Here is a 14,726-nt window from a genome sequence, read left to right as displayed (position 1 = left end):
CTGGATGTTCATCTCAAGGCCCTAACGAAAAAGTTCTCTCATCTCCCATCAACAGATCACTGACAAATAATGTTAAACATCTGTTTCACATTTGGGCAAACATGGACCATATCAATCTAGTGCCCAATTTGTCAAAAGGAAACAATAATAAAATCACGGCCAGGTCAGTGAGTAGGCAAGGAATTGAATACAAATACAGACACTAGAAATGAAAAGAGATAAAAGCATGATACATTGGTTAAGAAAGCAGACTTACTAGCTATGTGACATTGGGCAAGTTTTTTTATAGGTTTAACTCTTTTAGATTCCACATATAAGTAGTATCATACAGTATTTGCTTTCCTCTGACTTATCTCACTTAGCATAATATGCTCAAAGTCTATCCATGTTGTTGCAAATGGCAAGGTACCCTCCGTTCTCATGGCTAAACAATATTTCATTGCGTATATGTATGACACCTTTTTTATCCATTCATCCACTGATGAGCCTTTGGTTTATTTCCGTATCTTGGCTATTGTGAATAATGCTGTGATAAACACAAGAGTGCAAATATCTCACTGACATTCTATTTTCATTTCCTTTGAGTATATACCCAGAATTGGGGGACTGTATAGTAAATCTAATTTTAATTTTTTCCATATTGTTATTGTGGTTGGACTGATGGAAATTCCCACCAACAATATATAAGGGGTTCATTTTCACATCTTCATCAGCACCTGTCATCTCTTGTCTTTCTGATGATAGCCATTCTAACAGGTGTGAAGCGATACCTCATTGTGGTTTTGATTTGCATTTCTCTGATGATTAGTGATGCTGAGCATCTTTTCAATGTCTGTTGGTCATTTTGAGGTCCTTTTAGCAAAAATGTCTATTGAGTTCTTCTGTCCATTTTTTAAACATACCAGGTTTTTTGTTACTGAATTGACTGTGTTCCTTGTTTATTTTGGATATTAATCCCTTAACCAATATATGATTTGCAAAATTTTCTCTCATTCTGTAGGTCTTTTCATTTTGTTAGTTGTTCCTTTTTTTCCCCCCACCAAGGCATCCCTTGTTAATTGCTTCTTTTGCTGTGCAGAAGATCTGGAGTTTGATGTAGTTCCATTTGTTAATTTTTTCTTTTGTTGTTTGTGGTTTTGATGTCATGCCCAAAAAGTTATTGCCAAGACCAGTATCAATGAACGGGAAAGACCCTATGTTTTCTTTTATGAGTTTTATGGTATCAGGTCTTATATTTACGTCTTTGACCCATTCTGAGTTAATTTTTGTGAGTGGAGTGAGACAGTTTTCCAATTTCATTGTTCTGCATGTGTTTCTCCAGTTTTCCCAGCACCACTGTTGAAGAGACTACCCTTTCCCCATTAGGTATTCTTGACTCCCTTGCTGAATATTAGTTGACTATACATGCCAGGGTTTAATTCCAGGCTCTCTATTCTGTTCCATTGGTCTTTATGTCTATTTTTGTGCCAATACCATATTGCCTTTATTACTATGGCTTTGCAGTACAGTTCAAATCAGGGTGTGTGATACCTCTGGATTTGTTCTTTTTTTGTCAGGATTTTTTGGCTACTTGGTCTCTTTTGTGGTTCCACACAAATTTTAGGATTGTTTCTTCTGTTTCTGTAAAGAATGCCTTTTGTATTTTGATGGGGATTACATTAAATCTGTAGATGGCTTTAAGTAGTATGGCCATTTTAACAATATTAATCTTTCTCATTCATGAATGTGGGTTGTCTTTACATTATACAGATCTTTCACTTTCTTGTTGAAATGTATTCCTACCCATTTTATTGTTTTGATGCTATCGTGAAGGGGATGGTTTTATTTCTTTCTCAGATGCTTCATTTCCTGTAAAGGAATGTAACTGATGTCTCTATGTTAATTTTGTATCACGCCTCATAACTGAAATCACTGATTAATTCCAACAGTGTTTTGACTAACTCTTGGGATTTTCTACATATAGGATCGTATCAGCCTATATCATATCCTTGCATTGCTCCTGATCTCAGGGGAAACGTTTTCTACTTTTTCCCACTGAGTATAATGTTAGCTGTAGGTATGTCATAAATGTTCCTTATTATGTTGAGGTATGTTCCTTCTACAACCAATTTGTTAAGGGTTTTATCATGAAAGGATGTTGTATTTTGTCAAATGCTTTTTCCTGACTCTATTCAGATAATCATGTGATTTTTGTCTTTCATCTTATTAAAGTGATGTACTGATTTTACTGATTTGTGTAGAGTGAACCATCTTTGCATCCTAAGGAAAAATCCCATTTGGTCATGGTGTATAATCCTTTTAAAGTGTTCTTGAATTCAGTTTGCTAATATTTTGCTGAAATTTTTTCCATCTATATTCATCAGGGATATTGGTCTACAGTTTTTTTTTCTTATGGTATCCTATTTGCTTTTGGTATCAAAGTAATGCTGGTCTTGTAGAGTGGGTTTGGAAGTGTTCCTTCCTGCTCATTATTTTGGAAGAGTTTGAGGAGGACTGGTGTTAATTCTTTAAATGTTTGGTAGAATTCTACTCTTGGTAGGCTGTGTGTTTCTAGAAATGGCATCCATTTCTTCTAGACTATGTAATTTGTTGGCATATAATTGTTTATAGTAGTCTCTTATAATTCTATATATTTTTGTAGTATCAATTGTAATGTCTCCTCTTTCATTTCTAATTTTATTTATTTATTCTTTCTTTCCCTTAGTCTAGCTAGAGGTTTGTCAGTTTTGCTTATCTTTTCAAAGAACCAGCTCTTAGTTTTATTGATCTTTTCTATTATTTTTCTGGTCTCTATTTCATTTATTTCTGCTGTGATCATTCTTATTTTCCTCCTCCTGCTGGGTTTGGGTTTTAATTAAATCTAATTCTTTGAGATGTAAAGTTAGGTCGTTTTTTAAGATCTTTCTAAATTTCTTAATATGTGTGTTTATTGCTATAAATTTTCCTCTCAAAACTGCTTTTGTTGCATACCATAATATTTGATATGTTGTGTTTTCATTTTCACTTATTTCAAGATAATTCTTTTCTTTTAATTTCCTCTTTAACAACCCTATTTGTACACCTTTTCACATTCCTCTTATTGTTGATTTCCAACTTCATACCACTGTGGTCAGGAAAGACAGTTGGTATGAGTTTAAGCTTCCTAAGTCTGCTAATACCAAATTTACTCTCTTAATACCTACACCTCTCATACACAGTCTCTGAGAAGTCCTGGCTTTGATAATTACAATCAATAATAAGAGTAGATATAGGGCGCCTGGGTGGCTCAGTTGGTTGAGCGACTGCCTTCGGCTCAGGTCATGATCCTGGAGTCCCTGGATCGAGTCCCGCATCGGGCTCCTGCTCGGCAGGGAGTCTGCTTCTCCCTCTGACCCTCCCCCCTCTCATGCTCTATCTCATTCTCTCTCTCAAATAAATAAATAAAATCTTTAAAAAAAAAAAAAAAAAGAGTAGATATAAAGACAAAGGAACTCTAGTGAGAGATTTGGTGGGAGCTCAGATGCTAACAGATTCCTGTGAGTCTTATTCTTAGCTTTAAGATACACATATAACTGCCCTGCAAACTTTACTAACACCCCAAGGGAAAGAAAATTTTGCTACCAGAGATATTAAATATTGGTCCTGATGCAGCTCCAAACCTTGCCTTAAACCACACAAATATAATCCCTCTGAACAGACTCAGAGTATACATAGTTACCCCATCTTCAAAGAAGAAATAATATATTTCCCCCCTAAACTATAACCCTATTAGTTATAGAACATTAGTTTTAAACTTTAACCAACAATGAAAAAAAAAAAAACTTTAATCAACATTGAAGGGACATAGTGAAGGGCAAACACAATGGAAAAGAGTTTGAGGAAAAACCAGAAAGAAGCCATGGAGAATGTTTCAAAAGGGAAGAAGCAGTATGTGAAGTCAAATGCTAACAAAAGATCATGAAAGTCATCAACAGCAAATTACCCACTGTGTTTAATAAGAAGACAGTCAATGACCCTGGAAAAGTCAGTGTTAGTGGAGTGGTGAGGAGTCAAAATCAGACTGACACAGACTGAGGAGTCTGAAAACAGGAAATATAATTAGAAAAAGGGAATGAAATAGGACCTAAATAATAATGACAGGAGACACTTATATAGTACCACTATGTGCCAGGAAATATTCTTAAGAGCACTATATATATTAACTAATGTAATATGTACAAAATATCAGGATTTTTTTGTTTTTGCTTTTTTTTTTTTTACTATCACCATTTTAAGATGGGAAAAGTATGGAGATTTTAATGTAAAAGCACAAAGCGGGTAAGTGGTGGGACAAAGATTAGTATTTTTTAATTTAATTTTTTAAACACAATTTCAGATTTATAGAAAAGCTGGAAGAATAAAAAGAACTTCTGAATACTCTTCACCCAGATTCCTCATATGTCATCACTTTACTACATTTGCTTTAGTTTTCTATATATACACAAATACTGTTTTCTAAATTGAGGAAAGTTGTAGACTTATCCTTAAACATCAAAATACTTCATTGCAAACTTTGTAATAAAAGGAATGCTCTTGTATTGCTACAGTAAAATGATTTTAAAATTAGGAATTTAAATACTGAACCAATACTATTACCTAATCTACAGATTTTAGTGAGATTTTACCAATTATCCCTACCAAATCCTACCAAATCCTTTATAGCAAAAGAAAATATAAAAATATGTGGTGCATAGAGTTGTCCTATCCTTTTAAACTCTCTTAATGGGAAAAAGTTCCTGAGTTTTTCTTTACATTTCATGATATTGGCATTTTTAAAGAGTACAAACCAGTTATTTTGTAGTATACTCTCATTTGGGTTTGTCTCATGTTTCTTGATTATATTCAAGTCATTCACTTTTGGCAAAAATTCAACAGACCTGATGCTAACTTCTATTCACTATATTATATCAGAAGGTGTTTAATCCCATTGCTGGCAATGTAAACTATGTTCATTTGGTTCAGGTAACATCTGCAAGGTTTCTCCTATTGTAAAAGTCAAAAATCATTAATTTATGCTTTGTAATTAAGTATCTTATGAGGATATACTTTGAAACTGTACAAATATCCTATGCCTCCTCAAACTTTCACCCCCTACTTTTTACCATTTGTTAATGATTCTTACCTCAATCTATTATTATTGTGATGGTTTGCAAGTGGTGATATTCTAATTCCATCATTCCTTCCACATTTACTAGTTTTGCATTGTAAGAAAGAGCTTCCCTTTCTCATTCATTCATTCATCCATTCATTCATTCATTCCAGTGTGGCCTCAACAGATTCTTACTCTATTCAACTGGCCATAATCCTTTTACTATAATTTATTTTGTTTTCCAAAGTGGCCAGTGGTTGCCCCTTCAAGCTGGTTTTTGTGTCTTTTTGACACATCTCTATCATTCTGTGAGCATTTCCTTGCTGTTTTTGCCCAACAAGATGTTCCAAGATCATCTTGTTCTTTCCTTGCCCTAGTTCTAAAATCAGCCATTTCTCTAAGCAGCCCTGGTTCCTTCAAGGGGTGAATGAAATTTAAAAACCAAGGTCTACCAAAAAAGGAATGCAGTACTACATTCTAGAACATGCACAAACCTTGAAAACATGCTAAGTTAAAGAAGCCAGACACAAAAGGCCATTTGATGTATGATTCCATTTATATGAAATGTCCAAAATAAGCAAATCAGAGACAAAGCAGACTAGTAGCTGACAAGGGCTGGAGTAAAGGGAGGATCAGTTTGAGCCATGGGATTCTTTTATTGGAATGATGAAAACGTACTGGAATTACACAGTAGTGATGGTTGCACAACCTTATGAATATACAAAAAACTGCAAAATTATATGAGTACATTTTATGGTATAAAATTATATACCTCAATTAAAAACAAAACAAAACAAGATCTAGGCACTAGGTGTGCTCATTTGTATTGGGCATTACTGCATGCAGACCCTCTCAAAGAAACAGATGTTTGTATACTCAACATACACATTCATATGTGTACACATGTGTATAGACACACACACACATGCATTTGCATACACACACGCATCTAGAATTTATAGACCCATGAAGTTCACACTGTTATCTCCATTTCCAATCTAACACTGCAGCATTTATTGCATCCTTCCCCTTTTTCAGATTTATAATCCCTTCCACAACAGTGTAAAATCTTAGAACCAGGATGTGAATCCAGACAGTTAAGCTCTCTTAGCCACTATATTTTAAGATGTCCATTTATTTCCAAACACTATAATTTATTGACTAAAATCCAGTTAAATTCAGAAAGATCTCTTAATTGGTACTCACAGTTATACTGTCCAAGAGTTTAGCCATATGTTTAATAATTTCACCATGTTGTACAGGTTGCATTTGCAGTAATTTCTTAATAACAACCACACTTTCAGCAACAACTATTTCTGAAAAAGAGAGATTATCCATATTAAATATGCATAATACAATTCAAATGCAATATCCTTGGTAAAATATGAATTTAAGTTAGCAAAATATTCTGTATGTCTCAAATAACTAGGTGAAAACTATAATCATGAGTATATTTCCAAACTTTGGGGGTGAACACTGTCTTAAGCAGAGGAGTATACTTTAATTTCTAACTTCTGTTGTTGCCTCCTAGCTTCTGATATCCCCTTCCAACATCTGCCTCTTTGAGTCAGAAAAGCAACGTGAGGTTAGATTTTGCTGCTCGCCATAATGTTCAAGTGTCTTTGGCTTTTAACTATAGCTTTCAAATATTTGATTCCCACCATACAGTGGTAATCAAATAGTTACCATATGGTTCTTTGGTTTCTATCATTACATAGTGGTAATCAAACACCTACAACCTAAATAACTTTTTTTCCAATTCTAAAGAAAACAGCAAACTAAAACCAAAAATTTCCTTAAGTGATATGTTCAGAAAACAGTACTGAGGATCATTAGTCCTAAGAAAGGTGTTACTATAGAAATAGCACTGACTTCAGAGCCAGAAAGAGTGGGCTTATGTGCTGGATTGTCTCCATTTGTCCAGTGAATCCACTCTCTACCTTTCCTGACTCATTCTGTGCCCTTAGAGGCTGACCTCTGCAGATTGCATCAACCAAACTCTCTTGTTCCTGGCTTCCAGCTATGGTTAGCTGATAGGAAGCCCCAGCAGGAGATGAAGGGGCAGGAGGACAGACTATTTGCTACCCTAGACTGCTCTACTACCAGGTCTCCCTGGCAGTGTGTGCATTCCTCTACTGATAGTTTCAGTTCTTCTGAATGGCTCTCGCCTGCTGAGTCTGGTAAGTGCTCCCACTCCTCACACCCCTTCCTTTCAATTCTAGATATGATAAAGGGGCTTCCCATGGTCACTAACCTATTAGCCCCAGGATGTTATATCATACCTTCTTGATTTCTCTTAATCCTGCTCACATCTTATAAATAGTTCCTTCATTAAATTATCTTCAATCATCCCTTTTAAGTGTGCCATCTTTTCTTGCCAGGGCCCTAACTAATATAATAACTGGTCCTGGGAGTGGCTCCAAGGAAGCAGATCCTGAAACTGGGATTCTGAGATTGAGTTATCACACTGAAGTAGCTAATCACTGGTCCAGAGTTACATTTTTGGTGGCACCATCAGAGAACTGTAATCCAATTAGCCAGAGCACCTAAACTTATGGAATGAACCTTATATAAACAATTATTAATGCTACTGATGCCAAATAAATAAGTCTACAATACCTCTACTTACTATTTTGACATTTTTTTATTAATAGGGCTTCCTGGACATTAGAGATTCCCCTGGCATACACTACAAAGTATTATTTTAATATTATACTGGAAATACCATGACTTGTGTTATTATTCTTTTCTCTGAAGTATATTTTCTTATCTAGCTCCCTTTAAGAATACAAGTAAAATTTTTATCATTTTAATCATTATTAAACATATGTGTTTCAAACTATCTCTTTCTCCAGTAGAATGATAAATTGATGGTTATACCATGCTTTAGTTTATGACATGATAAATATTTCTTTCTCTTCTATAGTAACATATGGTAGGTACCGTATTCTCATTATTTTAAAGATGAAGAGAGAGAAATGTACTAGCATTATATGACTTTGTCCAGAATTCAGAATGTACCATTTCATCTCTAAATTCCAAGTTAAGAGGTACAGCTATTACTTATATAAAGACCACTGCTTTGAGCTTTGATGAAAACAAAGATTAAGATCCTGACTTTGCCAAACCTATATTCCAGTAAGAAAAATAAAAAGTAATTACTATGCAAAGTAAAATATGGTAAGTGTGGTTTTAAGAATCCATAGTATAAAATTTTTTATTTTTAAAATATATTATTGTAAAACTAGACCAACAAAAAAATATTGTATAATTATACACATGGAGAGGCAGCATCGGCTATAGTTGAAAAATATATTTGGCATCATTTATCCTTTGATGCTATATTACTTTCCTATTGTTGTTATAAATTACCACAACTTAGTGGCTTAAAACAACATAAATTCAGCATCTTACAGTTCTAGAGTCAGAAGTTAACAGTTTAGACCTTATGGGGCTAAAAGCAAGATGTCAATAGGGCTACCTCTCTATGGAAGTTCTAGGAGAAAATCCATTCTTTGCCTTTCCCAACTTCTACAGGTTGTCCACATTGCTTGGCTCAAGGCCCTGATCTAGCAATGGCATCGCTCCAATCTCTGCTTCTGACATCTGACTTTCTTGACATCTCTCCTTCCCTTAAAAGGACCCTTTTGATCTCCATCTCAAGAATCTTAATCACATCTGCAAAGTCCCTTCTGCCATGGAAGGTAGCATATTCACAGTTTCTGGGCATAAGAAACTGGACTTCTTTGGCAGGGGTCATTATCCTGCTTACCCCAAGTACCCTCTCATCCCTTCACATAATTCCACCCTACTTTTCCTTTATGCTATCTCCTGTTTTTCAAAGACCACAGGACTGTGGTGCTGCTCTACCAGAAGCACAAAATGATCCTGTGTTCTGGACCTTTCCTAGCTTCCTCCTTGTACTTAATAAAACTTAAGGGTCCTTACTCAAAGAAATACAGCCTACTACTTTTTTCAATTTAACTTTATTTTGGTAAGAACACTTAACATGAGATCTACCCTCATACCAAACTTTAGTTACAATACATTATTGTTGATTATAGGTACAATGTTGCACAGCAAATCTTTAGAGTTTATTCAGCTTAACTGAAACATTATTTTTGTTGTTTAGTAATTCCCTATTTCCCTTTTCCACTACCCCTGGCTACTGCCATTCCACTCTCTCTGATTCTATGAATTTGACTATTTTAGATATTTCACACAAGTGGAATCATTCAGTATTTGGCTTTCTGTGGCAGATTTATTTCACTTAGCATATGTCTTCAAGGTTACTACAGTCTACTATTACCCTCATTTTGCAAATGAAGAATCTGAAGCACAGGGAGATTGTGTAATTTATTCAAGGTAACATTAACATTCAAACATAGGTAGTCTAGTTCTGCATGCAAGCAGATAGCTCCCAACAGAGTAAGTGGTCAATACACAGAAAAACTATAATACACTTGTTTTATATTACTTCTCTCTCCATTAGACTGTTAACTCTGTAAAGGCAGGAACCTTTTATAGGCTGAATGAGTATCTTATTCATCTACTCAACATTTACTAAATACCCCAACGTATTCAAGTTCTCAATAAATGTTTATTGAATTATATAAAACTATACGAAACAAAAAATAGTCCTCTGCCCCAATCCTTTTAGTTTACAGTAGATGGTAAGGTTATTCATACAAGCAAATTTTGCTAATCTGTTACCTGAAGTAAATTACCTTAGAGAATTAAATTATGCTAAGCCAAATGAAATGCAGATTTCTCATAAAGGTCCTTGAAAAATTTGTCAAATTAATCTCAGATAGTGATATTGAACTATTTTAGGCAAGCTTCAAGTCTGCCTAGAAAAGTCCTCTCCATGTCAAGAAGGGAGAAGTCAATAACACTTAAAAAAAACCCAAAAACAAAAAAACCACAGGTCTAAAAACAATCTGTTAAATATATGTAAAAAACAATGGAGCCTAAATGCTGCCCCTAAGGTTTTAAGATACATTATCTGAACAGATGACCAGATATTTGTATTGACATAAAATCAAGAATCAGAGATCCTTAGAGCTTTAAAAGATCCTACAGGAAGATCCTAAAGAAACTGAGGCCTCATTCTAGATACCTATTCCTAAGAGCAGATCTTTTAATGGAAGAAAGGAGCTATGTTGTCAGGATTGACCATTTTAAAGTCAAAAATATTATTACCTTCTTTAATGCTACTGATTTTAATATAAATATTCTCCTTATTTGTTTTACTACTTTTAATGAGGTTTCCAAACCTCATTATACAAAAGTATAACTCATGAAAAAGAATTAAAGAATCAGAGACTATAGGCTAGTGATGATTATGCAACCCAAATCTGGACAATACAATTTAAGTTTCTAAGTATTCAAACTGCAGGAAAAAAAGCCACTGTTATAACGACGGTTTTGATTTACCAAAAACAAAAGCCTAAATATCAAAATATCAGAGTTTAAATTAGTAAATCTTCCTACTTTTAAGACTGAATATAGATTATATTAATCTCCCATCACCTAATTACAAAACAATCTATTCTTCCCTTCAAAGTGCTACTGGGGTAGAATATTCATCTTTTAAATCAAAGTCAATAAAAAAATATTTTTAAGAAATTAATACATTATAAAACTAAAGTAGAGATAATTCCTTTAAAATCTACAACTTGAAAATTTCACATGCGAAAAAAGGTCAAAAACTAAAATTCAGAAACCTTGAATATATTTTGTATTTAAAAGAACTAGTGAGTATTCTAATTGTAGTACTTTTTGTATGTAATAAAATTTTAAAAGAATAATTACCCTGGTAAATCTTGGTTCATAATCTTTAATGTTCTGGAAATATTTTCCCAAGAAATGTGTCATATATAATTGAATAGAAAGTCATTATTAAGATACAGGAAATAAAACATGTTTTTCAACTCACATTTTAAAGTGTGACAAAGAAATAGAGACAAAAAGGAAGAAAAGTAGAAATAGGTAAAATGAATAACATTTAGCATCCTAATCTCCTCTAGTTACCTTCTACAGTCAAATACTTTTTTAAAAAAAACCTATTTCCTTGATAATTTTTGTTGCCACTTAGTTTTAATACTGCATGTAGAAAAATGTTCTATCCATCATATTATCGTGAGTTTACAGGATTAAAGTTTATAATTTTATGTTCACAATAAAAAAATCACTCTTAACTGGGCTAAATTTTGTTTTAGTTTTTTCATTAGAAGTAGTTATCACAATGGTATAATTTTCTAAAGAGATCTACATTTGGGAATCGATAATTAGGGATAAGAGAGTTAGTGTAGCGAAAATACAAATAATAATATAAATAGAATATAAATATAATCAATTTTCTTATGTTTCAACTTATGTTTGCTATGTCCTATATGCTTATGTCTAAATATGACATAATTATACTTAGAATTCCATAAATCATTTCAATAATTTTACATAATTATTGAGCTTTTCCTAAAAAAATATGTTTTAATCAAATATATAATTATAACAAAAATCTTCTACATAATTATAAAGGTGAAAGTTGACTAATACTGATCTTTCTCCAAATGGTTTTACTTATTCTAAAGCCATACCATAGAAATAACTGACACTTTACCACAGAACAGTATGAAATCTAGATTATGCATTTCACCGGTTATCACCTATCCAGTTTTACAAAACGTTTAGATGTTGTTTGGCTTAAAAACACAAAGCTGTTGCAAACTGATGACTTTTAAATTGAGTTTAATATTGAATATAAAATTATTAGATGAGTTTCTGAAAAAAAAACTCTGAAGGTACATAATAAACATACTTTTTTGATCTAGCTACTTCTCCATGTTATAGTCATTTGCCTGCTTTTAGCACCCTCTGCAGGTGAACCAATATTATACATGACTTACATGTCACTGAAAGCAGTAAAATAGAACCTTTGTGGAAAGGGTATAATGAAGGTGATTAAACTGTGAAGAAATAAACAAATTACACTTTCTTAGTTCTATTTAGGAAATACTGTTTGGAAGTTTATTATCTAATTTACTAAAACAACTCAAAAGTGTGTGTGTGTGTCTTTGTATTTCAAGGATAAAATGCTACTCTCATCATGACCATGCTACTGACATACAGGAAACACTAAAATGCAATGTTAAAAAATGTTACAATTTGAAGATCATGCCAAGAATACTCAAATGATAAATTACGTGAAAATAAAATGAAACTGTCAACTTACCATCTCTGTTGGACAACAGACATACCAGGCCATTGAGGCATGTATCCGTGACTTCTGAGATGTTGGTTGCACATCTGCCTATAGTTTGAATAGTGGCTGCTGCGAATTGTTTATCCTGGCTTTTCACATAGGTCTAAAAAAATATTTCAATTAGTTTATACTTTGGTACCATCAAGTGAACAAAAAGATATATTAAGCTTTATCAAAAATACAAATTTTATAATATATAATAGTCTCATTTATATGCACAATAGGTCCAACTGATGACTTAGCTTAATTTAATTTTGTTTTTTTACTTAAAGAATGTGCCTATAGAAGAGGCACATTTTCAAGCCAGGTTCATTCACCTGTGGCCACAGAGGCTTGTGACTCCAAAACAGATAGTGGGGAGCAGTCACCCAAAGACAGCAATTAGTTTAAGTGCAAGGTTGAAAGAGATGATGAGAACTCTCTCTTTGGAGGTTTCAGTTCATTTAACCAGCAGCATCTGTGAATCTATGAAAAAAAGGGTTGCTTTTTCAGAGACACTAAATCTAAAGTTGGGAGAAGAGGAGGAAAAGGACAAATACACTAATGACAAACATTTTCAAAATGGTATCTGAATGGTAGTAAAACTATATAGCTACAATGAGCAGTATATCAATAAAGACTTTAAAAAAATTCAGTTTGTAACAAATTACCATACTTCTGAAATAGATTTTCTTTAAAAGAATGTTTTAAAAACATACTGTAAACTATGTATTTATATAAACTTAAAAAGAAATCATTGATTTAACAACAGAAAGTTAAAGGATCTTTATAAAGTTTAATATAGCCCTAAAGAATTTCACTTTGATTATAACTTTCCTAATTTAAAAACTGAGCTTTTGTTTACAGAAATAAGTATACTTTAAATATGCATATTTATATTTATATATTATAATGTATGCACAAAATTTAAAATCCCATTTTCAACTGAATTTTTATTTATTTATTATTTATTTATTTATTTTTAAGTAAGCTTTATTCCCAATGTGGGGCTTGAACTCACGACCCTGAAATCAAGCGTCACATGCTCTACTGACTGAGCCAGCCAAGCATCCCTCGACTGAAATTTTTAAAAAGATTCCCAACCTCAAATGAGACATACTTAATGTAAAATTAACACTATGGTTATTTAACATACCAAAAAGAATGTACATTTAAATGGTGCCAAAATGACAAATGGAAGAGAAAATCTAAGAATATCTAAAACCATACAAATTTTGTGAGAACAGTACCAAGAACAGGATTAAATACTGAAGAAATAAATTACACAAATTCTCTTAGTTCCATTTAGGAAAGATCAATTGTATTTAAACCACTTCTCAGTTGATGACCTAATTTCCTCAATTAGAAAAAATATGTCTTTAGAAAAATTCTCTATTTTACTCAAAAAGTTATTATAAGTAAGCTGTACACACCTATAAAGCTAACTCATAAACCACAAAAGTGAGGTATAAATATTGACAGTGATAAAAGTGGATAAAGAAAGACTGTATTAGAAAGTCTAACTAAATGATGGACCTTATTAAAAATTCTGATACTCGCAAACAATGAATCATGGAACACTACATCAAAAACTAATGATGTAACGTATGGTGATTAACATAACATAATAATAAAAAAAAATTCTGATACTAATTGAAATGGCTAGATCACCAATATTTTGAAATAGGTCCAATGTGTCACCTCTGTATAACTACACAATGCCATAAAATTGCCTGAGATTCACTGCCTACATCCCCCAGTAAATCTGACCTAAGCAGGAAGTTGATACCAAAAGGACACCCAAACAGATCACCTACAATAAGAAAAAGAACAAACACAAACACTGAGACAAAAATTAAAAACTTAAAAAAAAATAAAAGCAAACTTATAAAAATGAAGTAAAAATCAAATCCAAGCAATGTTCTATAGCTATGGATTACTGGATAAAAACTTGAGATGCCCTATTTTCTGGCATATATAAATAGAAGATGACTGGGTATCCAAAACATCCTAATTTTTTAAAAGTATTTATTTATTTTGCGGAGGTGGGGCAGAGGGAGAAGGAGAGAAAGAATCTTAAGCAGGCTCCACACCCAGTGCAGAGCCTAAAATGGGTCTCCATCTCACAACCCTGAAATCATGACCTTAGCCAAAATCAAGAGTTGGATGCTTAACCAACTGAGCCACCCAGCACCCCAAAACATCCTAATTTTACAAGGAATTCTTCTAGAAAAATACACAGCATGACAGTACAGCAATCCAGTTATAAAATTATAAATTATGGACATGCTATAATATTCTACTACTCCTGTTAAAAGTATAAGATCACACAGTTAAAAAAAATACAGTATCTATTTAGCTAAAATGAAATTTAAT

General features: G+C 33.0%; 1 protein-coding gene across 6 annotated transcripts in view; it reads right to left on the bottom strand.

The window, feature by feature from the left end:
• Nucleotides 1-14,726, bottom strand: part of AP3B1 (adaptor related protein complex 3 subunit beta 1) — a 257,305-nt gene that overhangs the window by 124,640 nt on the left and 117,939 nt on the right. For all 6 annotated transcript variants that reach the window (XR_013445739.1, XR_013445738.1, XM_078067161.1 and 3 more), the window contains exons 13-14: nucleotides 12,342-12,474; nucleotides 6,314-6,423 (exon numbers count right to left, since the gene is read on the bottom strand). Coding sequence is in view for 4 of the 6 variants with exons in the window: in XM_078067161.1 (XP_077923287.1) it covers nucleotides 6,314-6,423; nucleotides 12,342-12,474 (243 nt within the window). In the remaining 2 variants the exon portion in view is untranslated. The remainder of the gene's footprint in view (nucleotides 1-6,313; nucleotides 6,424-12,341; nucleotides 12,475-14,726) is intronic.

This window comes from Halichoerus grypus, chromosome 2, assembly GCF_964656455.1.
Source record: "Halichoerus grypus chromosome 2, mHalGry1.hap1.1, whole genome shotgun sequence".
Classification (NCBI taxonomy): domain Eukaryota; kingdom Metazoa; phylum Chordata; class Mammalia; order Carnivora; family Phocidae; genus Halichoerus; species Halichoerus grypus.
The sequence above is the reverse complement of the archived record's forward strand: the minus strand, read 5'-3'. Positions and strand labels throughout refer to the sequence as shown.